This window comes from Carcharodon carcharias, chromosome 11, assembly GCF_017639515.1.
Source record: "Carcharodon carcharias isolate sCarCar2 chromosome 11, sCarCar2.pri, whole genome shotgun sequence".
NCBI classification, from domain to species: domain Eukaryota; kingdom Metazoa; phylum Chordata; class Chondrichthyes; order Lamniformes; family Lamnidae; genus Carcharodon; species Carcharodon carcharias.
Window position 1 is genome coordinate 85842841 of NC_054477.1, and position 27458 is coordinate 85870298.

At 39.9% G+C, this 27458-nt stretch overlaps 1 protein-coding gene across 3 annotated transcripts in view; it reads right to left on the minus strand.

Moving 5' to 3' along the window:
* Positions 1 to 3208: 3208 nt before the first annotated feature.
* Positions 3209 to 27458, minus strand: part of LOC121284411 (NADP-dependent malic enzyme, mitochondrial-like) — a 222806-nt gene continuing 198556 nt past the window's right edge. For all 3 annotated transcript variants that reach the window (XM_041199850.1, XM_041199852.1, XM_041199853.1), the window contains 7 exons: positions 23362 to 23459; positions 22553 to 22666; positions 18944 to 19049; positions 12618 to 12760; positions 11201 to 11374; positions 8301 to 8399; positions 3209 to 4837 (listed from right to left, as the gene is read on the minus strand). In XM_041199850.1, coding sequence (XP_041055784.1) covers positions 4676 to 4837; positions 8301 to 8399; positions 11201 to 11374; positions 12618 to 12760; positions 18944 to 19049; positions 22553 to 22666; positions 23362 to 23459 — 896 coding nt within the window. In that variant the 3' untranslated portion in view covers positions 3209 to 4675. The remainder of the gene's footprint in view (positions 4838 to 8300; positions 8400 to 11200; positions 11375 to 12617; positions 12761 to 18943; positions 19050 to 22552; positions 22667 to 23361; positions 23460 to 27458) is intronic.

Sequence of the window (27458 nt, forward strand, 5' to 3'; positions counted from 1 at the left end):
CACCACATCCACTGGTTCTCCCTTATCTATTCTACTAGTTACATCCTCAAAAAACTCCAGTAGATTAGTTAAGCATGATTGCCCTTTCATAAACTCATGCTGACTTTGTCCAATCCCATTAATGCTTTCCAAGTGTTCTGTTACCACATCTTTTATAATAGACTCTAACGTTTTCCCTGCTACTGATGTTAGGCTAACTGGTCTGTAATTCTCTGTTTTTTCTCTCCTTCCTTTTTTAAATAGTGGGGTTATATTTGTCACCCTCCAATCTGTAGGAACTGCTCCAGAGTCTATAGAATTTTGGAAGATGACCACCAATGCATCCAATATTTCCAGGGCCACTTCCTTTAGTACGCTGGGATTATCAGGCCCTGGGGATTTTTCAGCCTTTAACCCCATTAATTTCTCTAGCACCATTTTTTTACTAATACTGATTTTCCTCATTTCCTCCCTTTCATTAAACACTTGGTTCCCTAACATTTCTGGGAAATTATTTGTGTCCTGTTTTGTGAAGACAGAACCAAAATATGTGTTCAATTCTTCTGCCATTTCTTTGTTCCCCAATATAATTTCCCATTTCTCACTGTAAGAGGCCTATGTTTGTCTTCGCTAATCTTTTTTTCTTCACATATTTATAGAAGCTTTTACAGTCAGTTTTTATGGTCCCTGTAAGTTTACTCTCATACTTCATTTTCCCCTTCTTGATCAATCTATTTGTCCACTTTAGTTGAATTCTAAACAGCTCCCAATCCTCAGGCTTGCTGCACTTTCTGGCAATTTTATATGTCTCCTCTTTGGATCTGATACTACCCCTAATTTCTTTTGTAATCCATGGTTAAGCCACCTTTCCTGTTTTATTTTTGCACCAGACAAGAATGAATAATTGTTGTAATTCATGTATATGTTCCTTAAATATTAGCCATTATCCACCATCAACCCTTTTAGTAAGGTTCCCCAATCCATCATTGCCAACTCACGCCTCATACCCTCATAGTTCCCTTTATTTAGATTCAGGACCCTAGTTTCAGATTCAACTTCTTCACTCCCCATCTTAATGGATAATTCTATCATCTTATGGTTGCTCTTCCCCAAGGGAACAAGAAGATTGTTAATTAATCCTTTCTCATTGCACAATACGCGGTCTAGGATAGCCTGCTCTCTAGTTGGTTCCTCAACGCATTGGTCTAAAAAACCATCATGTACACACTCCAGGAAATCCTCCTCCACAGTATTATTGCTAGTTTGGTTTGTCCAATCTATATGTAGATTAAAGTCATCCATGATTACAGTTGTACCCTTATTGCATGCATCTCTAATTTACTGTTTAATGCCTTTCCTTACATCTCCATTATTGTTTAGGGACCTATAGACAACTCCCACCAATGTTTTCTGCCCCTTGGTGTTTCTTACCTCCACCAGAAGCCACATCATGATTTTCCGAGCCAATATCCTTCCTCACTATTGCATTGATTTCCTCCTTTATTAATAGTGCTACCCCACCTTCTTTCCTTATTTCTCTGTCCTTCTTAAATATTGAATACCCCTGGATGTTCAGTTCCCATCCTTGGTCACCCTGCAGCCATGTCTCCGTAATTGCAGCTATATCATAACTGTTTATATCTATTTGCGCTGTTAATTCATCTACCTTATTGCGAATGCTCCGCACATTAAGATACAATGCCTTTAGACTTGTCTTTTTAACCTTGTTAGTCATTTTAGCTTTATTTTGAACTATGACCCCATTTGTTTTTCACCCTTGTTTTTTCTGCCTTCCACTTTTGCTTCTTACTTTTCTGTCTTTCATTTCTATTGTTTCCCCTCCTCTATCTCCTTGCTCAGGTTCCCATCCCCATGCCATTCTAGTTTAAACCCTCCCTGACAGCACTAGCAAACACCCATCCCCACCCCACCCCAAGGACATTGGTCCCGGTCCTGCCCAGATGCAACCCGTCCTGTTTGCACTGGTCCCACCTTCCCCAGAACTGGTCCCAACGCCCCAGGAATCTGAATCCTTCCCTTCTACACCATTTCTTCAGCCAGGTATTCACCCGATATATCCTATTATTTCTACTCTCACTAGCATGTGGCACTGGTAGTAATCCTGAGATTACTACCTTTCAGGTCCTACTTTTTAATTTACATCCTAACTCTCTATGTTCAGCCTGGAAGACCTCATCCAATCAGCTGCCTCCCTGTATTGCATCATTTTTTGAATCATGACATCACTTTGAACTCCACTGCCTGAAGGTCCTGAGGGTACGCCTCTCCTCTCTGGTCTCAGTATCTGTTTTTCATGGCCTTTTAAACTGCTTTCGCTGGCCTCTCCTCTCCGGTCTAAAACTCATCTTCTTCCAACCCTAACAACAACTTTTAGTTCATTGCTAAATTAAAGATAGACTAGACTTTAAGTAGAATTTTACCCTTAAACCCTCTCAGTCACCAATCTCCAACTGAAGCTCTCTACTGCAGCCAAACACAGCACTCCAGTGCAGACAAATTCAGCATTATGAGCCTGCTTTTATACTCTCTGAACCTAGCCTCTGAAAATCTGATTAACCCAGTTATCTAATTACAGTTGCAAGCACAGCCTGTATGAACCCTGTTTTAAGGTTTGACTAAAACTCACCTTCCAACCCTAACAGCAACTTTTAGTTAATTGCTAAATTAAAGAAAGAGAAGACAAGACTTTAGATAGAATTTAACCCTTAATTTAACCCTTAAACTGCCTCAGTCACCAATCTCCAACTGAAGCTCTCCACTGCAGCGAAACCAATTTTTCTATAAACTTAGTAACAGTTTTCTTTAAAATCATCTTTCAAATAATAGGGGCTCTTTCAAGTTTAATGGAACAAGTGATTGCATGTTCAGAGTGCCACTTTACTCTTTGAAGTGTACTATGATGGTAATACCAACACTTAAGTAAAAGCAATTGACATTATTTTAATATACAGAGCCCTGCACTAGCAGCACAGACCAACAAGGCTATTAGATATAAAATGTGTGGAATTTCAGTAAGGCCTTCCAAATAATAAATTCTATTGTCAATACAGGTTGGATTCCAGAACAGAGAAGCATCCCTACATTCTAGTTTATGTTGAAGCCTTTCTAAAGAAAATAATTACAATGATATAGTCAAACATTTGAGGGCTTAAAAGTTTTAGCTTCATAATAGCTCATTTTTATAGCCACCAGTAAGAAAGAACAGCAATGGATTTACAGACCATGATTTATTAAGCATTTTGTTCTCTTACAAAGCACATTCTCACATGGTTCTTGGCTTACATTCTTTCTACAATTAGTATAATGACACCTTGCAGAACAGCAGAATGTTTAAAATAATTGCTATCTGAAGCCTTATAAAAATAAATGAAATAAATTCATCATGCAGGGGAAAATATAACATATTTCAGCAACAAATATTCAAAATAAAACACATCTTAGCTTCCTGGTGTTTTCAGCTGACATACAGAAGTAATACAAGTATCAGATCAGATGATTTCAGCACATCTACCAAACAAAAATAACAGAAATAACTTTTCTGAACGTTAAGTGGCTAAACAAAATATTGGATTGTGAGGTTCTTTTTGTTTTGTTAATTTCAAGATGCAGGATCTCAGTACTTGGAAATAGCATACATACATACTCATTTTAAGTAATGAAAACAGTGCCATGCACTCCCAGGTTGGGTGTAGCACAGATTGAATGCTGAGTAAGTCCCCTCATCATGCCTTGGGTCCAATTTCAGAAAAGAATTCCTACTGCACCCAAGTAACTTATAATTGCCCACTGAAGACATCCTTATTGTCTATGGACAATTATAAATTTGAATACCAACACCAACTAGGAACAGGGTTAATCCTGTCCTAAATAATTTCACATGGGAAAGTTTAACCATTATGAATGGATGACTTTTGATAAATTAACTTGGACTGAATTCAACCCACCTCCTAAAGGTGGAAGGATAATACATTAACTTACTTTATTACTCAGTTCTCCAGTTTTCTTCTGGATAATTTCCAAGTTGTTTAAATATGGGCACAGATTTGGCTTAGATTCCTGGGAACTGGCATCCATGTGCCATTTACACTACTCCTTTATTCTAAAGGAAGACTGGTACGCAAGAAAAATAGGAATCCAAACTAAAACAGTGCCATTATACGTGTGACTCTAGAGATAAGATAGTAGCCATGTTCAGAAAAGGAAATTAACTTAATTTTGTGAAAAAAGCTTATGAAGCCATAGCTATGTGTTTTATGTGAGATTATACAATTCAATGAATATCAACCCAGACCCTCTCTTTTGATCTCTTTCATATTATGATGAAGTGCAGAAATAGCATACCTATTCAAATTGTTCAAATGGTAAACAATATTTTGTAAAAAGGAGTGAGCAATAACGTGAAGATGAAATATCAAATAATCACTACAAGATACAAATGATATAAAAAATTGATAAATGTAATGAACTTCCATTGGACTACTACTGGACACCTGTCACTGAAGAAGATTTGGTGGTTTGAAAATAATAATTGAGAGTAGCTTTCTTTTGAACTGTAATTGTGCTGTCTTATGATGTATAGAATAATCATGTCAGAAGGCAAAGGCAGTATGTTTGCAATTAAGGTTACCTGGATTTGATAACATATTCTAGGCAATGACTTGAGTGGTACAGATATCTACACTTTCTGGACTTCCATGGCTTCTTTAGGCCATTTGTAGTTATCCAATACAAAGGAATCATAATCAGGGCTGTAGATTTGAGCATGAACAAATGCTTCTTTGTCCTTGGGTTCAGGGTACCAGGCAGCAAGGTTATTTTTATAGGCGTAATCCACGATCTATAAGCAAAAAGACAAAACTTGAAAGATGGATGAACAGCTGCTGCCAAATTTAAAAGCATAAACACCACTGTAGGTTATCAGGATTTTTAATCACTTCTCCTTTCGTGGAAAAGGTTTGGGGATGAGTCATGTTTAAATGTTGTGTTCTAAGACAAGGTGAATTTGTACAAGTTTAAAAAGCCACAGGTTGCAGTCTTTGGGTTGGCGGGGGTCGGGTTTCTGGATGGCAAAAAAAGAAATTGAGGTTTTAAAATTAGAGATTTTCATAACACCAGAGACATTATTGCACTTGTTATTGCATCTCAGACTGCCTCACGAAACAACCACCTATATAATGCAGGTGATTCTCGTCATATGAACCCAGCACTGGGGAAGAGGGCAATCAGTTTGGTTTTCAGGCCTATTGGCAAATCCCTGAATGGAAAAGAGTAAAGTCAAATGCACCCCCTACCTCATCCACTTCCTATGAATGCAGGAAGAGAAAAGGAGAGAAAAGTCATGTGTGCCATCAGACAGGTTTAAAGAGGAGATTGTGTGGAGCATGCGTGAACCATGGGCTTTAAACTAGGATCCAGGAGGCCAGTTTTTGCAATTGCAAATTGTCTAGAAAGAAAGGTAATGTCAAAAACAAATCTGCAGTAGAACTATTTTCTTCTCATTCTTCAGGAAAAGAAGTGAAATTAAGTGAAGCACTGAGGTTTTATTTACAACTGTTGCTCCATTTGGTCAATTGCTGTTTGTAAAATAAAACAGCTTAATGACTTGCATCTGGCCTCAGGTCACCAAAGTGTTCATCAATCCATCTCTGAAAAGACTGGAGAATGTAGAAGAGTAAGAGAGAAAGTCACCAATATTCAATTTAAATTATAGGAACCTATTGTTAGATACCCAGGTTCCACTATCTAAGTAGGCATAAGAAACTCCTGAACAGGACAGAAATCAGACCAGAAGTAGCCAGCAGTGCTGCACCTGATTAAATGCCAGTGCAGCCTTGGAATTTGCAACTTCTGCATTATGAAAATTAAAGATATCTTCAATTAAACATTATGTACAACACAATGGATATTTTTTACATAATTGTTCTATTAAACATATTAAAGACAAAAACATCCAAAGAAACTGTTTGTGTAATGACTTATTTAAAACCTATCTGGGCAGGAAAAGAGCTTGTGCTGAATTACCCAAGGAATGTGGGTAACATTAGGCAGGGTACAGATTTTTTAACAAGTATCCTCATTGCTGTTCCATAATTGACCATCAGAATGTGCTTGTGATATGCTTGAAAACAGGATAAGTAGCTGCATTTGCTGTTTTGCCTGTTTGTGGCAATGATATTGCATTTTTGAAATATTACAAAGTGCCAGACTGTGTGGCACACAACAACCTTTTCCGCTCATCATCCCTATCCTTGCCTACTTACATTGGTCCTGTTTGCCTCAAATTTAAAATTTCATCCTCACATTTAAATCCTTACATGTCCTTGCTGTTCTTTATTGCTGTAATCTCCGCCAACCTTACAACCCTCTCTTTCTGAACTTCCAGTTTCTGTAATTTGTGCTTCTTGTGCAACCCCCTTCCTCATTTTGTTCCAAAATTAGCAGCTGTGCCCTCAGCCATCTTGGCACCACACTCTGGAATTCTCTTCCTAAACCCCTGTCCCATCTCCCTTTCCTCCTTCAAGATTCTCCTTAAAGCTTCATTTTTGATCCAAGATTTTGGTCACCAATACTAATCGTCATGTTATTAATGTTTATAATGTTATTGAAAATTATTTTTAAATTGGACTTGTAGTAGGGTCTGTGTCTACGTGTGGCTTAATTTGATTAAAGCCTGCTAGTCTGGGTGCTTTGGTGTATAGTAGTTTTGAGATGTTAATTAGATAACCGTAAGAAGGTAAAGTGTACATTTGCATTTGTTGGATAAAGCATTTAAGGGTGAGTGTAAAATCTTACACCTAGCTAGGAGCACCAAGCAATGTGTTTATATTACTAATAAAATTGTTGGGGGAATGAAAGGATTATTGTTAGGAGAGGTAAAATTAAGAAACCTAGTAATACAATGGAAAATTTACATTCAAACGGATAGCTAGGTATAAACAGAAGGGAGTTTGTGGGTGTGAGTCAGAAGCATTTAAGATCTAACCAGCTTGTAAGCCAAGGACTGTCTGCAAAGGAAATAAATTGAAAGGAACGTCATTTTCAATTTGTAAGGTCAAATGTGCTTTGCCTGGTGTCTGTTTAAAGTCTATGCGTTATTGTTGCCTTGGTGAAGATTTACCTGGGTGTGATTAATGTGGAGATTTGTTTAATAATTATGGTAGTAATTTGTAGACAAATGTATGTTTTTAATTTGTTGTCAAATTAATAAAAGTTTAATTTAGTTTTTTTTATAAAAAAAAACCTCTTGAGGCTTGGTATTTTTATTCCTGAATTCAGAGCTGCATCTCAAACATAACAATTGAAATATAGGTTATGACAGTTGTTCAAGTTTCCCTCTGGGATTTAAACAACTCAGCCTTTACCAACTGCTGTGTCATAACACAATCCAATCCTAATTCTTTGTTTGAGTGCCATTTTTTTGATTAATCCTTTATGAAGCATTTTGGGATTTTTTCTATACTAAAGGCACTACATAAACACAAGCCATTGTTACCACACCCAGGTTCATTTCCCCAATGTATCTAAATTAGCCTGCAGTCTGTTTATTTTGTATAAAGTTCTAACTTCTGGACAATCCTTAGTGTCACCAGCAAACTTGAGTTCTGTACTTAGGATGCCTTCATCCAAATCACAACATGAGGATTAGAGGAGCAATGGTCTAAATATTTAGTCATGTTGGTAGCCACAATTGACTGGACAAAAACCCACAGGTACATCTGTTAATGTGACCACTTTGTAATCCAATATAAAATTTTACCAATAATTCCACAGGATGCAATCTTATTTAACAGTCATTTGTGCAATCTAAGGTCAACTGCTCTTTCCAAATGATTGTACTATACAGCCCTCATAATTTATTCTGGCAACATCAAATTAACTAGTTTATAATTCCTAGGCTCTGACTTGCACACTTTTTTGAATATAGGCACCACATGGCCTGTCTCCAGTCTATGGGAATAATCCCAGGTTTCTAGTTCTTTCATCTCCACATAACAGCGAATACTTTTTATGCAGAGATCCTTACCACTAATAGTCAGAAGTTTGCTTTAAAGCTTTTGTCTCATCTCGGCAGTAGTTAACTCTGTTGATGTGATTCAGAGTTACAGCAATGCAGTTGCAAACTGTAACCATTGCTTAAAATAAAGAAACAAAGAATGGAAGAACAATCAGGATCGTGTGCCCCTAAAACTCTGCTGACCATGAGTTGGTTCTACTGCCTCACCACATCCACAGAAATTATAGTCGCTTTTCGCAACTGTGATAGTTTAACTTGTCTTTCACAAACAAAAGTATTTGTTTACCCTTGTGGCAATCTTGAATGAAACATCTCTGATGGTGCTCAGCGGTGGGTACAAACGTCCCTCTGAAAGATCCTTCTCTGTCACTAGTTCAGCAAGAACCTGGGCAAAGGGAAAATTGATTTAACGCAACTAGGATTCATGCAGCATGAAAACAATGAATTGGGACAAACTAAAATTATTATGACCTCATATCACTAATTTACCTCTGCCATATTCCTTGCTTGCTATGAGTGTCTGCTTTGTTCTTCAAACCCAAGTGAGGAGATGGAATAGGGACACCATGCAGAGGAAGAAGAGCAAGTTCCACTCACAGGAAAGACCAGTGATGTCCTACCTCAGCTCATCTGTTGCTGAAATCCTCACCCAGACATTTGTAGACTCCAGATTCAACTATTCAAATGCTCTCTTGGCTGCTCTCACATCTTGCACTGTAAACTTGAGCTCCTCCAAACCTCTGCTGCCCATGTCCTAACTGACACCAAGACCCATTCCCCAGTCACCCCTGTGCTCACTGATCTACCTTGGCTCCTGGTCAAGCGACACATCGATTTTAAAATTCTCATCCTTGTTTTCAAATCTCTCCATGGCCTTGCCCCCTCCCTATCTCTGTAACCTCCTCCAGTCTCACAGCTCTTCGAGATATTTGCACTCCTCTAATTCATAGCTCTTGAGCATCCACGATTTTAATCACTCCACCACTGATGGCCATGCCTTCAGCTTCCTGGGTCCTAAGCTCTGGAATTCTCTCCCTAAATGGTTTTTTGCACCCTTGCTATTTGTGTTATATATTAACGATTTGGACGTGAACAAGGTTGGGGGGGGGGGGACACGATTGGGAAATTTGCAGCTGACACAAAGATTGGCTGAGTAGTGGAAAGTCTAGAGGATAGCCATAATCTCCAAAATGATATAGATGGGTTGGTGGAGTGGGCAGTAAAGTGGCAGATGGATTTTAACATAGAGAAGTGTGAGGTCATACATTTAGGGAGGTCAAACAGTTACAGGGATTACAAAATAAATGGGAATATACTAAGAGAGGTAGATGATGTGAGAGATCTGGCGTACAAGTACACAGGTCCCTGAATGCAGCAGTTCAAGTAGACAAGGTTGTAAAGAAGGCATATGGAATGCTCTCCTTCATTGGCAGAGGTATAGAATATAGAAGTAAGGATGTAATGTTGGAATTGTATAAAACACTGGTGAGGTCACAACTGGAGTATTGTGTGCAGTTCTGGTCACCACATTACAGGAAGGACATAATAGCTCTGGAGAGGGTGCAGACGAGGTTTACAAGGATGTTGCCAGGGTTAGAAAAGTGTAGCTGCGAGGTGAGATTGGATAGGTTGGGGTTATGTTCCTTAGAACAAAGAAGGCTGAGAGGTGACTTGATTGAGGTGTACACAATTATGAAGGGAATAGATAGAGTGGACAGGATAAAATTGTTTCCCTTGATGGAGAATTCTAGAACCAGGGGACATAGATTCGAGATAAGTGGCAGAAGGCATAGGGGGGACATGAGGAAGAACTTTTTTTACGCAGAGGGTAGTGGGTGTCTGGAATTCGCTGCCCAAGTTGGTGGTAGAGGCAGAAACTCTAAACTCTTTTAAAAAGTACCTGGATCTGCACCTAAAGTGCTGTAAGCTGTAGGGCTATGGGCCAGGTGCAGGAAAGTGGGATTAGAAAGGGCACCTGAGTGTCCTTGGGCTGGCATGGACAAAATGGGCTGAATGGCCTCATTCTGTGCTGTTCTATGGTTCTAATTGTTAAAAAATGAAGAATTAAAATCCTTTTCTGCAAGGCTTTATTGCTGGCTTACATTTACTTTTCACAGGGTGGGGACAAGCATAAAATTAGAGCGGCCCGCCACTAGGTCACATTGTCACTCTCCTAGAAACTAGCTTAATAGTGGCCTTCAAGATACCTGGGTGCAGGTCTCCTAATCCATGCTTGGTGAATGCAAGGAGACCATGAGTGCTAGAGATGGAAAAAAAGATGAAGAAAACTCCAAAAAGAAGGATAGTGAATCCATCCTTTAAGATATAATTGCTCAAACTTCTGGCAAGATGCAAGTTTTGATGAATGTTTAATAGGATACAAACATGAGGTAATTGTGCTCCAATACATCATAGCAGTGGCAGTATTACCATCTGTATTCCACAAACAGTGTCCTAGGTCCCAAGCTGGCTAAAGGACACAGGTTACCTGTGGTTATCAACGTGTACTTTGTACTTGCATATGGTACCACAATTGCAAACATCACTACAATTCTTTCATATGCTTGTGTGCCAAGGCCATTTATGCTTCAAATATGTATAATTATATAGATATTATAATATACACATATATACACTAATTAGTGGGAGTTGAAGCATGGACAAGGATCATCTGTACATGAATATCTAATGCCAATTGCAATTTGTTGCATTGCAAGTTGGGTAGCTCCTTATGTAGAAAAGGTCTGTTTCTTGTTCTTTCTGCTTCTTTTAAAATAAAGGGGATAGTGTAATAATGAAGATTAGAAACTTTTTATCACTATACTTGCATTACTGCAGGAAAATGAATAATAAAGTAAACTGAGATTGCAGAACTCATTTTCCCTACTGCTAACTAGATGTTGCAAGTTAAAAGCGCAATGCAGTTGAAACTTTTTGACACATCTAAAGCGACTATACAAATGCAAGCTTTACTTTCCTTTCTTTACTATTTCTCTGGTATGTAAGAAGCTATGATAGTCAAAGGCTGGTATATAGGGAGTAGTCAACTGTACTATTACTAATATAGTTACATATCAATACTTGCAAAAAAACATGTTTTGCTCAGCCATCAACTTAAAACAGGAAAGAAACATTAAATAAACATTTCACAGTGATTCTAGAAACTGACAGTTCATTGATGCAAACCTCAGCTGAAATTAGGAAAATGTCATCGTCTATGTGCCTCACTCCACATGTGATAACTCCAAGTGCAACTCCAGGGAAAATGTAGGCATTGTTACCCTGACCTGGGACAAAGGTACGACCATCAGGAAGGGTTACAGGATCAAATGGACTTCCACTGGCAAATATTCCACGGCCCTGCAGATATTAATCAAATATATTAATTAATATGCTAAATGTTAGTTATTAAAGAAATTAGCAATATTTTTGTATTCTTGCTAAGCACTTTTTTCAGAATTTATTGCATTGAAACAGGTGGTATTATTAATAAAGAATTTGTATCAACACAATGTCTCCCTAAATTCCCTCTGAATTTAGATTAAGTATTCTTATATCCCGAATCAATTATTCATTATTATCTTACTTTAGAAAAAAATAGATACAAGTGATTGGAGCAAGAATAGATGAGAAACTTTGGGCTGAATTTTCCTGGCCCACTGAGGTTGGGCTGAGAGGCGAGAGGGATGGCATTGGGAGGAGAGCCCAACATTTTCGCATCGCTATGGCATATTGTCAGTGGAAGGAAACTTGGCGGCATGGCCAAATGAAATGAGCTACTTAAGAGGCCAATAAAAGGGCCACTTCCTTTCCCCAGCAGCATTTTCCCTGTGATGAGAGGGTCCATTGCCATGTCAGGAAATTGCCAGATAAACCTTGGTGACCTCCCAGCAGGTTCCAGGTAAGGGGGGCCACTCCTTGATGGGTGCTCCATGGTGCAAGGAGAGCCTCTTGTGGCAATGCACCCATACCCTGATCACTGGGGCCTGCCTATCTGGCCCCAGCTTCCCCCAACCAAATGCACCTAATTTCACTGACACCCCACCATTGAGGTGTCCTCTTACGTGGTGCTGTTGAGGAAGCTGGCACTCATTGGACGCAGCTCCTGGGGGCAGACTCAAATGGACAGCAACCCCAGTGTGCCCTCTTAATGACTACTGTTGGCAAAATGCCACCCCAGGGTCCTGCTACCCATCAGAAAGGGGGTTGCCTTCACTTTCAGCCCGGGTAGCAGGACTTCAATGTCCCCCTATAAATTCAGTACTATATTTCATTAAATTAAATTACGTAATTTGGGATTGTGCTAGAAATTAATCTTTTGTCAGACTTATGCAATTAGAGTGCAATAAGCAGCAGTGCCAACACTAGAAACTGAGACCGTTTGGAGCAATTCTAAAATTACATCAATTCAGAAGACTAGGCTATTGTTTAAAGAATTCTCAAAGAACACAGAGGCTTGTATTTCACCTGGGTGGAAACCCACTGAAGGTTAAAGATAATGTACCTCACAAAAATGTTAATCTCATGCACTGCATTGTAAAACTTGTCTTCAAATAAATTGAGAACTTGGCTTGAAGTAGTGATTATAATGTAGATTTCTTACCTCAGTGAGGTGATAACACTCCTCTGCTGTGCACTCTGACTTACTGGTAGGATTACTCAAAGCAAAAATAATTGGATGCTTATTAAATGTAGCCATTTCCTTTAATATCTGTTCTGTAAATGCTCCCCCAACGGCTGCTACACCTGGGAAAGTACAAAATAAGAATAATGTGGTTGTTTAGCCTCAACAGTTTTGACATTAAAGTATTTGGAGATTTAAACACATTCAGCGTCTCATATCCATTTTGTACCATCTACAACAATGCTATCTGACATCTTTCCAGGATCAGAAACTACAATTAGAGGGGAGCAAAATGGCAGCTTTCATCTTACAATTTAAATAAAGTGGGGGTGGGGCATGGTTTCCTCTTTTCATAAAAAGTAATTTGAAATAACCATTTGCAACAAGGTGCAGTACTTTAATACAGTAGCTGCAAACACTTAGTGTGTCGAAAGCAGAGCTTTTGTCCCTAGTCAATTAAGGAACATTTTTGCTGCATGACTAGATAGGATACACAAAATTTAAAAATTAGTTTATATGTAATGCACACATTACTTTCAACTTGTTTCAGCTGAAAGGGGACTCCATTAACTCTATAGCAGAGGAACCGCAAAAGGAAAAAAAAAACTGACCATGAGTCAAAATAGAGCATGACTTCTCTTGCCCATTTCAAGAAAGCTGGAAATGAACTAACTATATGACCAAGCCAGGGTGCTTGATCTGTAAACTAGCCAAGATCCAGAAGCTTCTTCCTATCTCCTAATCAAATTATACATGATAAAAACATTAGTAGGAATGTGAGGCTTGGGCACATTGTGAATTTTTGCTTGTCAAATAATTCAATTCACTAAATGGTCCATTGTGTTCTTGGGTCACAGCCTTAGCAGTTATACTAGGAGCATGCATCCAGCATGGAATTCACCGGAGTTTGCAGAGCCTCTCATTTAATTGGGACAAGTGGGTGCAAACACCACTACACCCACATGCCCAGTGATAAAAACAAAAAAACTGCGGATGCTGGAAATCCAAAACAAAAACAGAATTACCTGGAAAAACTCAGCAGGTCTGGCAGCATCGGCGGAGAAGAAAAGAGTTGACGTTTCGAGTCCTCATGACCCTTCGACAGAACTTGAGTTCGAGTCCAAGAGTTGAAATATAAGCTGGTTTAAGGTGTGTGTGTGGGGGGCGGAGAGATAGAGAGACAGAGAGGTGGAGGGGGGGGGGGGGGTGTGGTTGTAGGGACAAACAAGCAGTGATAGAAGCAGATCATCAAAAGATGTCAACGACAATAGTACAATAGAACACATAGGTGTTAAAGTTAAAGTTGGTGATATTATCTAAACGAATGTGCTAATTAAGAATGGATGGTAGGGCACTCAAGGTATAGCTCTAGTGGGGTTTTTTTTTATATAATGGAAATAGGTGGGAAAAGGAAAATCTTTATAATTTATTGGAAAAAAAAAGGGAAGGGGGAAACAGAAAGGGGGTGGGGATGGGGGAGGGAGCTCACGACCTAAAGTTGTTGAATTCAATATTCAGTCCGGAAGGCTGTAAAGTCCCTAGTCGGAAGATGAGGTGTTGTTCCTCCAGTTTGCGTCCCCCCCCACACACACACCTTAAACCAGCTTATATTTCAACTCTTTCTTGGACTCGAACTCAAGTTCTGTCGAAGGGTCATGAGGACTCGAAACGTCAACTCTTTTCTTCTCCGCCGATGCTGCCAGACCTGCTGAGTTTTTCCAGGTAATTCTGTTTTTGTTTCCCACATGCCCAGTGTCCACTCAGCCATGGAGGGCGGAGCTTCCCTCTCTGACTATGATTTCCTTGGCCCTGATTAAGAAGGACAATCTGCAATATTGAAAAATAATCCTGGTATTGGAAATTCAGGCCATTTTCCTGGCCTGGTATGTACTAGTGGGGCTCACTCCTTTTATACACCTGCAGCACCCAGTGGATTGATTTGGACCTGCATAATGGTACTTAACTATGAATTCAGTCATTTAAATATTAAAACATATAATTTATCAAAGGACTGTAAATCTATTCGCTTTACTACTCACGACCTGAGTGAATTGCCATATATTGGAAGCTGCATTATTTCAAAGATCAACAATTCTGAGGGCACAGGGATGTAAAGATGTGGAGTTCCTGCCATTCCAGCTCCTTTCCATATATTTTTCTGTAAAACAGAGCTTTGTTGTCTCTCCCTTATTGCAAACCAAACTCTTGGATCCAGTCCTTTTTTTTAAAGAGCCTTGCATCAGCTACAGCTACAAACAAGAGACTTTGAGGCTAGAGACACCACCCTAGCAACTGTCTAAGACTGAACCAGATGGCTTGAGCCTGAGATGAGCTTCTGACCTTGTATCTACGTCATCACTAAATCCATCCATTGTCACCTTTGTAATATTACTCTACTTCGCCTCTGCTTCTGCTCATGTGCTGCTGAAGTCCTCATCCATGCCTTTGTTACCTTTAGATTTAATCCAATGCACTCTTGGCTTGTCTCTCATATTCTACTCTCTGTAAAGTTGATGCCATGTGCTGCCCACGTTCTTAGTTGCACCAAGTCCTGCTCACTTATCACCCCTGTGCTCATTGGCCGATATTGACTCCCAGTCAAGCAACACCTTAATTTTAAAATTCTCATCCCTGTTTTCAAATCCCTCCGTGGTCTTGCCCCTCCATATCTCTGTAGACTCTTCCAGCCCACAAACCTCTGAGATGTCTGTGCCCATCTTATTCTGGCCTCTTCAGAATCACTGATTTTAACTGCTCCACCAATGGTAGCCGTGCCTTTAACTGTCTAAGCCTTTAGGTCTGGAATTCCCTCCTTAATCGCCTCTGCCTCTCTTTCTTCCTTTAGGATGCTCCTTAAAAGCTTCCTCTTTGACTAAGCTTTTGGCCATCAGCCCTAATATTTCTTTATGTGACTTGGTGTCTAATTTTGTTTTGTAACAATCCTGTGAACTGCCTTGGGGACATTTCATTACTTTAAAGGCACCATCTGAATACAAGTTGTTGTTATTGTATTGTTCTGCGTCAGTTTCTGAGTTACCCTTCCTTTCCTTCAGTAGTCCTCAGACAAACCAGAATCAGTTCCTACTGCTTTTAACAAAGGTGTGCAATTTTGTAGAAACAAAATTCTAATCTATTCTTGTTACCCCGTTCAATACCAATGTACTCCCAACATGGGAGTTTGAATTTGATAACCTCAGTTAGGGGTTTAAATCCAGATTGTCTTCCACAGTTCCTGCCGAGAGGAACATAAAAACTATGGTCAGGCAAAGTAAATCCTAAAGTTGCAGGGAAGGAGCAAATAACAGGAAGAGGTTTAAGTGCAGGAAGGTTGTCGCTGATGTGTAGTGTTTGAGCAAAGGAAGTGTACCAGCAATATAGAAACACTGATTTCCTCTAGCTGTGATTATGAAAACACACAGTAGGAGAATAGAAATGGCCAGGAAAATGCAGTACTGACAGAATGGAGGGTGGGGTGGAGAAAACTGGATGACAGATACCAAGACAGGGTGGGCTTTTGCTACCTAAACAAAATTTCCCTTTAATAAAAAGCAAGCTGATTGGAAAATAGAGACTACCTAGCCAAAAAAAGTACTGGTGACACCTTTCACTCACCAACCAGATTTAACATAAAAGGTCTAAGTCTCAGCTTACTATGGGACAGGGCCTTTTTGACAGCCAGCAGCACTTTTTCTAATACTGGAAAGAACAGATAACACTTGCAGTCTATGTGTATATTGGAAGTAAACATGTTCACTTGAAGTAAATATATGGATAGCGTGTTTATTCCTTTGCACAAACCACACACAAATGTTCTTAACTCTGGGGCTGCAGGAGCACTAAAATATCAGAAACAACAACTGTAGATTAAAGAATGCTGTCCTTTAACAACTCTCACCGTTATATTTTTGAAAATCAATACTTCTACACCAGGCTTTGATAATGGCAGTGGAGACTGCAGGAGATAATACTGAACTGAAGTACAATACAAACAACTGCACTCGTTAACCCAGTAATTCTTTTGAGTCAAACCAATTAAACTAAATTAACAAAATCAGGGATAATGTAAAAGTAGCCCCTTGAAGGGAAGCTGCAAAAAGAAAGACAAAATTTAAAGGAAACTTACCAAAATTAAATCAAAATGTGACCAAAAGGGTCTATAAAGCACCCAGTCCCCATGGTAGTGTGACAGCAATTACAAGTCTGTTTGATAACCCTACACTAATTGGTATCTACAAGTTCACTGATTTGGGGCATCTGAAATCACTGTTTAAACAAATCTCTTTAAAAAAATCAACAAAGCTTAGAGGAAAACAATATGCCTAAAGCAAATCCTGATATTTTATTTTAAAAAAGAAAGTCACCTGATAATGCAGAACTTGAATATTGCTGAAAAGAGAGACATGCTGCTGAACTTTTTCATCTTGCACTCATCAGGACAAAAGCAAGGATGCTAAATTTTAAACGATCACAACAATTTAAACTACAGGAGAGATGGGGTGCTGATTGTTTGGCAAGTCGACACTGATTGGCTAAGGCGTTACCATGGAGATATCAACAGGGAACTATGGGCCCCCCAAAATTCCAGATAATTCAAAAAAGGCACAAGGTTTGAACATATTCCTTTTGTTTGTAGAGAATGGGTCCCTGTGAATGAATGTCTGTTGCTTCTAGCAAGCATAAATGAACCACATTATGAGCTTGACAAATATGTTAAATTGGTTGTTAGTGTAGCTATTAGTGCACTCAGGGTTGTTCAGCAAGTACTGCCAAATTGCAGAATCATGTAATTTATTAACAATAAATGTTACCAAAAAAAAATCTTATTTGCAAATTGATATAATTGAGGCATATTCTAACATACATGAATATATCCAGTTTAGGTTTACTGGAACAGGTGCATGAATTGGGACTCTGAGAAACTCAGGAATGGATTTTAAAGGGGGTGTACTGCTTGCACCCCCCGGGAGAAAAGTTGGTCCATTTAAAAGCCTGCCCTCCAGCGATAATGGCACAGCCTAAATAAGCTGAGGGTCGGATTTCTGCCACTCATTGGACAGGAAGTCCCACCCAACAGACTCTGGCCAATCTGATTATCCGGCAGCTCCAGCAGCGCCAGAACAGAGTGATGGATTTGCTGGGACTGCAAGCATCTCCATGAAGAAAAGCGATGGTGTCCTGAATGAGGTTAAGTCCCAGGCTTTTAAGGCAGGAAGGGATTGGGCACACTAGGAAGGGAGGTGAGGGGTTGGGTTTTGGAGACCAGGCAGGGAGGAACAAAGCAGGTGGGGGAGCTGGTAACATCTTGGGGAGGGGGGTGCCCCAATGCACGCAGGACATCTCCCAATTGATGCGTTTCCCCCCTTCTTCTCATCTCTTCAAAATAGCAGTTTGAAAAATGGCCTTTGCACTCTGGCTCAGCTACCACTGCCCAGCGTTTTATGGTAGCAGAAGTGGATTGAGACACTTAATTACCACTTAAATGGACAGTTAAGGGCCTAAATAGGTCTATGGACGGGTAGCTGAGTGTGCACCTTACCCACTCCCCATATTATGGAGAGTGGATTGGTGTGGGTGGGAAGATGGTGGGCTGGCCACCTGACATAATTTAATTGTTCCCCCTGCCGAAAACACACCCAACTGGGGGGGCTATAAAGTCCAGCCCTCAGCCTACTTCCAAGTGCATTGTGGCTCCAGTTTTGGGCTTGGCTTTTACATTTGTGCTTTTTTATGTGAATCTGGAAATGGGTCCACTGTCTCCAGTGACAGGAGACAATCTTGGATCTGGTCAGATGAGTCCTTTATCAGCTGGACCACTGTGTTTCATTTCTCCTAAGACAGTAACTACAATAGTGTTACTGCCCCATAGGTAACTTGATTTTTGATCAAACAAATGTAGTTATAAAGGTGAACTGAATGGAGAAAGGTGGCAGAGTACCTGGCTGCAGGGTATGGGACCGGTTAGTGCTAACAGTGCTGAATGTAAGGTCAGCTTTGTGTTGTGGACTCAATTACTGAGGACTATATTAAGAAGTTTAAATGCAATTTCATTAACACCACATCCCTAAACTGCCAGAGGTAGTAAACTTTCATTTCATTGTCTTGAATTCAGATGCCAAAAATTATTTAAATTTCAATTAAATTGTGCGAAAGGATTTAGAAAGTCCCCTTTTTTAAAAGAAAACGCCTCTATGTTGGTCCAATTTAAGATAGATTAATAAATCATTTCTTTTTCATGGTGCTTCAGTACGACAATCTGACATTAAAGCTTAGTATGAACCTAAGTATCATTCATTCTTTAACTGTACCAATTAAAGCTGTTGGTTTAACTGTCCTAACAACTTCTTCCAAGCTTTTTACTGGTGGATGATCCTGAGCAAACATCTCCTTTTCATGGGTCAGGTGGCTTCTTCCCTGAACAAGAGCAGAAAGGAGAGTAGAGAATAAGATGATTATTGACTATTATTGTAGCACATCCACTTCATATACAGGACTTGTGGCAGAACCTGCCTCTCATGGACTGGTCTCTTCGGCCATTAGCAAAAGTGCACCATATAAAGCTTCCCCACCCCCAAAGGATTTGATTTGCTGCATCTTATGCAGATGGAAGGATGCCACTGCCGACGACATATAGCTCATCAAATTTCACACTATTGGTTCTTACAAAATTTAAGGGCTAAACAGTTACACTAGGTTCAAACGATCAAATCATCAATGCTGCCACAAAATTAGATGCGAATCAGCATCACTTAGTTTTCTATATTTGCTCTTAAGCAGAAGACCTAGTTGCCATTTACAACAACCAACATTTGCATAGCATAGAAAACTATTGCAAAGTACTTCACAGAGGTATGAGGTAAACGGAATAGGAACCAACCCCATGAAAGACAGTGGTGTGCGTACATGTGCGTGCATGGGGCACAGGGAGAAATGGTGAATGGCTACATGTCTACCCAAAGAAGTTAATGTTTAGAGTGGGACTCAAAGGAGAGGAGTGGGAGAGGTTTGAGAAGGGAATTCCAGAAATTGGGATCCTTATACAACAGAAAGCCAGGCTGACAATGGCAGGGCAAAGGGAATGGACGCTCAAGGAGCCAAAGTAAAGGACTGAGATTGTGTAGCACTGGAGATAAGAAAAGCAAAACCATATAAAGATTTACAAACAAGGATGAGAATCTCACATGTGAGGCAGTGTGGCAACTCGGAGCCAGTGGAGGTCAGCAAGAATGGGCATGACAGGCAAACATGACTTGTTATGAGACAGGACAGCAGAATTCTGGATGAGTTGAAGTTTACATAGGGTGGAGGAAGGAAAACCAGGCTGAAGATGACAATGAGAACAACAACTTATATTTATACAGCACCTTTAAAATAATGAAATGTCCCAAAACACTTCACAGGAGCATTATAAGACAAAGTATGACACTGAGCCACAAAAGCTTGGTCAAAGCGTAGGTTTTTAAGGAATTTCTTAAAGGAGGAAAGTGAGGGAGAGAGTTTAGGGAGGATATTTCAGAGCTTGAGACCTACGCAATTTAAGCCATGTCAACCAATGGTGGAGCAATTATCATTGGCAATGCACAAAAGGGATTAAAGAGGTAGGTTTTAAAGAATGTCTTAAAGGTGGAAAGTGAGGTAGAGGGATGGAGAGGTGTAGGGAGGTTATTTCAGAGTTTGGGGCTGAGGCACCTGAAGGTACAGCCACCAATGTGGGCCAAATATAACTGGGAATTCACAAGAGATCAGAATTAGAGCAGTGCAGATATCTCAGAGAGTTGTGGGGCAGGAGGAGATTACAGAAATAGGGAGGCACAAGGCCATGGAGGGATTTGCAAACAAGGGTGAAAATTGTAAAGTCAAGAATTTGCTTGACCAGGAGCCAATGTAGGTCAGTGAGCACAGGGGTAATAGACCAGGACTTGCTGCAAGTTAAGACACGGGCAACTGAGTTTTGGATGACTTCAAATTATACAGGGTAGAATGTGAGAGCATTGGAATAGTCAAGTTTGGAAGTGACAAAGTATGAATGAGAATTTTAGCAGAAGATGGGGTGAGGTAGGGATGGAGGAATAGAAATCATGGAGCTAAAAATAGTGATGTTTTTATTTCTTCATGAGATATGGGTGTTGCTGGCAAGGTCAGCATTTATTGTCCATTCCTAACTGCCCTTGACAAGATGATGGATGAGCCACCTTCTTGAACTGCTGCAGTCCATGTGATGTGTAGGTACACCCACAGTGCTATTAGGGAGTTCCAGAATTTTGACCCAGCGACAGTGGAGGAATATATCACCAGTCAGGATGGTGTGATTTGGAGGGGAACTTGCAGATGGTGGTGTTCCCATGTGTCTGTTCTTCAAAGATAAGAGATTGTGGGTTTCGACGGTGCTGTTGAAGGAGCCTTGGAAGTTGCTGCAGTGCATCTTGTATGTGGTACACACTGCTGCCACTATGCAACAGTGGTGGAGGGAGTGAATGTTTAAGGTGGTGGATGGAGTGCCAATCAAGTGGGCTGTTTGTTCTGGATGGTGTTGAGCTTGAGTGTTGTTGGAGCTGCACTGATCCAGGCATCCATCATGCTCCTGATTTGTGCCTTGGTAAACAGGCTTTTGGGAGTCAGGGAGTGTGTTACTCGTTGCAGAAGTCTCAGCCTCTGAACTGCTCTTGTAGCCACAGTCCTCATATGGCTGGTGATCTTTGTAATGGAGAATATTTGGAGTTGGAAACTCAGCTCAGAGTAAAACAAGACATCAAGGCTTCGAATGTAAACAATATGGATCAATCCGAGGCAATGGTTTAGTCTTCCCAATGGTTAGTAGGAGGGAGTCATGCCACATCCTAGACTGGATGTTGAAATAGCAATCCAACAGCACAAGTGCAGTGGAAAGTTCAAGAGAGTGGAGAGGTAGAGCAGGGTGCCATCAACGTATACGTTTAAGCTGACTATATGTCTGAGATAAGCTCATCTGTAGATGGGGAGGAGGAACAGTGCGTGGAAGGATATTTGAGGGACTCTAGAGATGTGCAAAAGGGAAGAAAAGCTATTGCTGGGGATAGTCAGGCTGCATCTGGGTTGGTAAGAATGAAGCAAACCAAGGGCAGTGCCACTGAATGAGACAATGGAGAAGCATTTGAGGGGGGAAATGTGAGAGAAATGGATCATTAGAGAGCAAAGCAGCAGGACGTTTATTTCTTTCATCCTGCTTTGATTTCTTTTCATGAAAAGCAAGTTGAATTTTGAAAGGAAACAAATATTAATAGGATTCAAGCCGATTGGTGAAGCTGAAACCAAGACACCTTAATTGAGAGAGTTTATTGACTTTGTCAGTCTCACAGCTCTCCTCCCACTCCACCCAGCTATCCCCTATTTGTAAGTGCTCAAAGACAATTAATACCCATTACCTGTTTCTCTCAACCTTAACAATGTAATTGACAAGACATTAACAACATGGCCTCTTTGAAGGAAAAATGTGAGAGGAAGTCGGGAAACTGGCTTCTTTGCACCCAGCCTTGGTGGGGGGAGTATGTGCAAGTGTAGTAAGAGTAAAAGGAGAGCTACAATAGAATACAGCAGTTGAGTTGGCATTCAAAGAAAATGGCTGAGGATATTAGTAGTGGGAAGGTGAAGGGCTTGTGATTGTAAACAGTGAGATGGGTGAGAAGCGATCTGCTAAGCGTTATATCATCCTGCAACCCCCAACCCAAGCACAGCTTGCAGTAATCGGTAGCTCTTTCCAAACCACACCATTCTAATTACCACATGGTATCATACCAAACAGTTTTACCCACCTGTAAAGAAAGAAAAAGAAGAAAGAAGAGTTAAAAGAGAAGCAGCGGAGAAGAGGAGGCAGAAACATAAGTTCTTAAACTTTATAGAAATAGATTATTAAAGTTTCAGTAAAAGTAAAAAATAACTACCTTAGTAATAAGGCCCTTTGAGTCCACCATCCAAATCTTTTTTAGAGCTTCTTGCTTTGGGATTCCAGCTTTTTCCATAGCCATCATGAGGAGATGAGCAGTTCCCATGGCAGCCTGTGATACATTAATAAAGTCACAGGTAGTAATGTAGAACATGATTAAAAAGTTCAAAAGTTTAAATTCATTACCAAATTAATAAAACAATTTTAAAGTTAAAAACATAACATTCAAATGACAGCCCAGAAGCGAGATTATCTTCACAATATACATATGTAACTAAAACCAACCACTTCAGCAAATACCACAATACTGCATACAGTCTAATGAGGCATATTTAATTCTGTAGTAAAGGGGTTGTGAGGTATTAAAATTAATTCCACCATCGAGATCAACCACAACTATTACTGAAAATAATTTTGACAACCAAGCCATCTCTAATACCCAAGTAAATCTTGCCTTTGCTCATTTGAAGAAATTCTATGAGGGAACACACAATACTTTGACAAAGCTCATTATATCTGTTTTTACAATATTGAGTGGGTGCACTATTCATCAAATCAACTGGCATGGTTGCAAATGCAAGTCAGAATACCAATAGAAATTTTCAAAGTATTTGAAACTGAATTTTAAAAAGTTCAGAATAGCAGTTAAAATCAAATGACATTCCCCTTGACAAATCCTGAGAGAGGGATGCAGGTATTTCGTGTGCTATTATCGTAGCTCAAGGCAGGGTAGCAACATGAAATGTAAGATGATATGAAATGTGTACCATAAAACAAAGATGAAAAAGGAGAGAGAAGTAATGTTACCTCCCCGGCTCCTTGGAAGACAAACTTATGATCACGAAATTTGTCCTTGGTGATTCTCAGTGCAGCAAGTATGCCAGCTACTGCCACAGATGCGGTCCCTGTGAACAAAATGAGATGCAATTACAGAGAAACTCTAAAACATTAAAAGAAAACCTCAGGCTCCAAACAGCTCTCATTAAATAAACAGAGTATTCTGAATCCTAATTCATTTTTGGTCAGTTATCTATATAGCAAGATCTTTGAATGATACTTGGAAGCAATCATAGACTACTTCAGAAAGATGGTCCGGCCTACTGATTGTCCAGAGAGACCACTCTCAGCTGCAAAAGATGCTGAAATTTCTGACCTTGCTGGCTAGTCATACCCAGAAGGGGGCAGTACTTATTCTTTAATGAATTGGTGTGTTGCGGTAAAATTCTTGCCTGCTATCTTAACAAAGTTGTTTGTTTTAAATTGGATGATAACTTGATGAAAATAGTATATAGAAGAAATTACACTCCTATTGCACATCTTTTTGACTGGCAGTAAACTACAATTAAAAGCTTTCATTGAGATTCATAATGATGACTTGCAAATTATTTCTTTGGGTATTTCATTGTGGAATTTCCCACTTTTCTTCGACCAATATCAGGTAAAATTCAGTTTCATATAATGTGCCATTTTCTATAGGCTTAATAAAAAGTAAAAGCAATCCAGCTTCCTTGGTATATTTATAGGTGTGCAGATGAGTGAGTGGAGTAGATGGTGTGGAGCAAGGGAGGATGACAAAGTGCCAGATACTTGCAACAAAACTAGCATTTCAAAAAACACATTCCTATCTTGTTTAGTTTAGGATGTTGGAAGGAAGTTTCTTTTTCCAACAAAAGCAATAATATTGATAATAATGAGAATAAGATATTGTTCTGTAATAATTCCACAGGGCCTCCTGAACAAACCACAATTCACTTAGAATTAAACTAAACAGATGCTGACTTATGAAGAGAACCAAAATGTGAAGTTATTCATTTTGGCAGGAAGAATAAAGAAGCAGAGTATTAATTAAAAGGGGAACGACTGCAGAATGCTAGGGAGCAGAGCGTTCAAGGTGTTCGCATGCATGAATCACAAAAATTAGTTTGCAGATACAGCAAGTAATTAAGAAGGCTAATAGCATGCTATCCTTTATTACGAGAAGGATTGAGTGTAAAAGTAAGGATGTTAGCTTCAGTTATACAGGGCATTGGTGAGACCAAATCTCGAATACTGTGTGCAGTTTCGGTCTCCTTATTTAATGAAGAATGTAAATGCATTAGAGGCGGTTCAGAGGAGGTTTACTAGATTGATACCTGGAATGAGTGTGTTGTCTTATGAGGAAAGGTTAGACAGAGTGGGCTTGTTTCCACTGGTTTAGAAGAGTGAGGGTTAACATGATTGAAGTATATAAGATCCTGAACAGTCTTGACAAGGTGGATGTGGAAATTATGTTTCCTCTTGTGGGTGAATCCAGAACTAGAGGGCACTGTTTTAAAATTAGGGGCCGCCCTTTTAGGACAGAGATGAGGGGAATTTTTTTCTCTCAGAGGGTTGTGCGACTTTGGAATTCTCTGCCTCAGAAGGCGGTGGAGGCGGGGTCACTGAATATCTTTAAGATGGAGGTAAATAGATTCTTGTTAGGCAAGGGAATCAAATGTTTATAGAGGTAGATGGGAATGTGGAATTAGAAACATTAACAGACCAGCCATAATCTTATTGAATGGCAGAGCAGGCTTGACAGGCCGAATGGTCTACTTCTGTTCCTATTTCGTATGTAAGTAGTTTTAAAAATTCCATAGCAGAATCAATCAGCTATACAATATTATAAACAGCTCCTAGTTGTATAAAAATCCCTAACTATAATGACTGACAGTTGATAAGAAAATACTCCCTGCAACACAAGAAGGTAATTCTAATCCAGGGGATTCCATAGTATTATAGAGTGAATAAGGTACAGAAGGAGGCTACATAGCCCATCAAGTCCGTGCTGGCTCTCTATGGAGCAATCTAGTCAGTCCCATTCCTCTGCTCCACCCCGTAGCCTTGCAAGTTTATTTCCCTCAAGTAACTATATAATTTCCTCTTGAAATCATTCATCATCTCTGCTTCCACTACCCCCATAGGCAGCAAGTGCCAGGTCATTACCACTCGCTTCATCAAAAGAGCTCTCTCCCTCCATCTCCCTTCATCTCTTGCCCTAACCTTAACTCTGTGTTCCCTAGTCCTTTACCATCAGCTAATGGGAACAGCTCTTCACTGAGTACCTTATCTAAATCTGTCATAATCTTGTGCACCTCTATCAAATCTCCTCTCAATCTCCTTTGCTGCAAGGAGAATAACCCCAACTCATCCAACATAACCTTGTAGCTAAAATCCCTTATTCCTGGAACCATTCCAAGAAAATTTCCTCTGCACCCTCTCAAGGACCCTCACATCCTAATAAAGTGTGGTGATCAGAACTGCATGCAACACTCTAGTTGTGGCCTAACAAGAGTTTTATAAAGGATCAATATTACTTCACTGCTTCTGTACACAATTTATGGAGTCCAAGATCCCATATGCTTTGCTAACTACTCTCCAATATGTCCTGCCACATTCAAATGCCTTTTGTTCATGCATGCTCTTTTAAAATGTACTATTAAGTATATATTGCCTCTTCCTATTCCTTCTGCCAAAATGCATCTGCTTACACTTCTCTATATTAAATTCGTCTGCCACTTGTTCGGCCATGCTGGTGTCACTTTCACAAATTTCACAAATCATTACTTTTAAGAACATATGAAATAGGGGCAGAAGTGGGCCATTCGGCCCTTCGAGCATGCTGTGCCATTCAACAAGATCATGGCTTATCTGTTTGCGTTTCGAATTCCAGATTCCCATCTATCTCCGATAACCTTTTATTCCTTTGCCTAACAAGAATCTATCTACCTGCACCTTAAAAATATTCAATGACCCCACTTCCACTGCCTTCTGAAGCAGAGTTCCAAGGTCGCACAATTCTCAGAGAAAATAATTCTCCTCGTCTCTGTCCTAAAAGAGCAGCCACTCGTTTTAAGCAGTGCCCCAAGTTCTGGACTCACTCACAAGAGGAAATATCCTTTCCAGGTCCACATTGTCAAGACCATGGAGAATCTCATATACTTCAATCAAGTTACCCCTCACCCCTCCCTCTTCTAAACTCCAGTGGAAACAAACCCACTCTATCTAACCTTTCCTCAAAGGACAACTCACTCATTTCAGGTATCAATTTAGTAAGCCTCCTCTGAACCACCTCAAACTCATTTACATCCTTCCTCAAATAAATAGACCAAAACTGCACACAATTCTCAAGATGTGTTCTCACCGATGCCCTGCATAACTGATGCATAACACCCTTACTTTTATGTTCGATCCCTCTCGTAATAAAGAGCAGCATTCCATTAGCCTTCTTAATTACTAGCCGTGCCTGCATACTAACTTTTTGTGACTCATGCACTAGAACACCTAGATCCCTCTGCACCTCGGAATTCTGCAGCTATTCTTTGTTTAAGTCATGCTCTTTTTTATTATTCCTGCCAAAATGAACAACTTCACATTTTTCTACATTCTACTCTATTACTTTTCTAAGTTGTATCATGAACATTCCTGATTTTAACCTGGGATGATTGTGTGCTGTGGAGTTGGGTTGGGTGAATGACAAGTTTGTGCCTCTGCTTCACTTTAACTCCTGAGCTTCATGGCCATATTTCAAATTGGGCTCTGTTTAGTGGTAGCCTTCCCAGGTGCAGTCAACCCAGGGTTCAAATTGTGTTAGGGTTTAAATTACATCAGTGGATCCTGACATTTTGAATATTTAAGGCTCTTGTTTGCCTGCGACAAATGGCCTTAATCAGTAGTTAAAATAGCAGCTGAAGAGAATGAGGAGGCACGCAATCTGCACCCATTTTAACCACTTGCATGTACAGTTGTCATTGGGTGAGGGATGGAGGTTAAAATTTGCAGTTTGTGACTGCAATAATCTGGAAGAACGCAAAGTCACATTTTTGTACAAAATTAAAATGTAACTCTTTTTAGAAAAAAAAAGTGCCATTCCCAGAATACTGTGG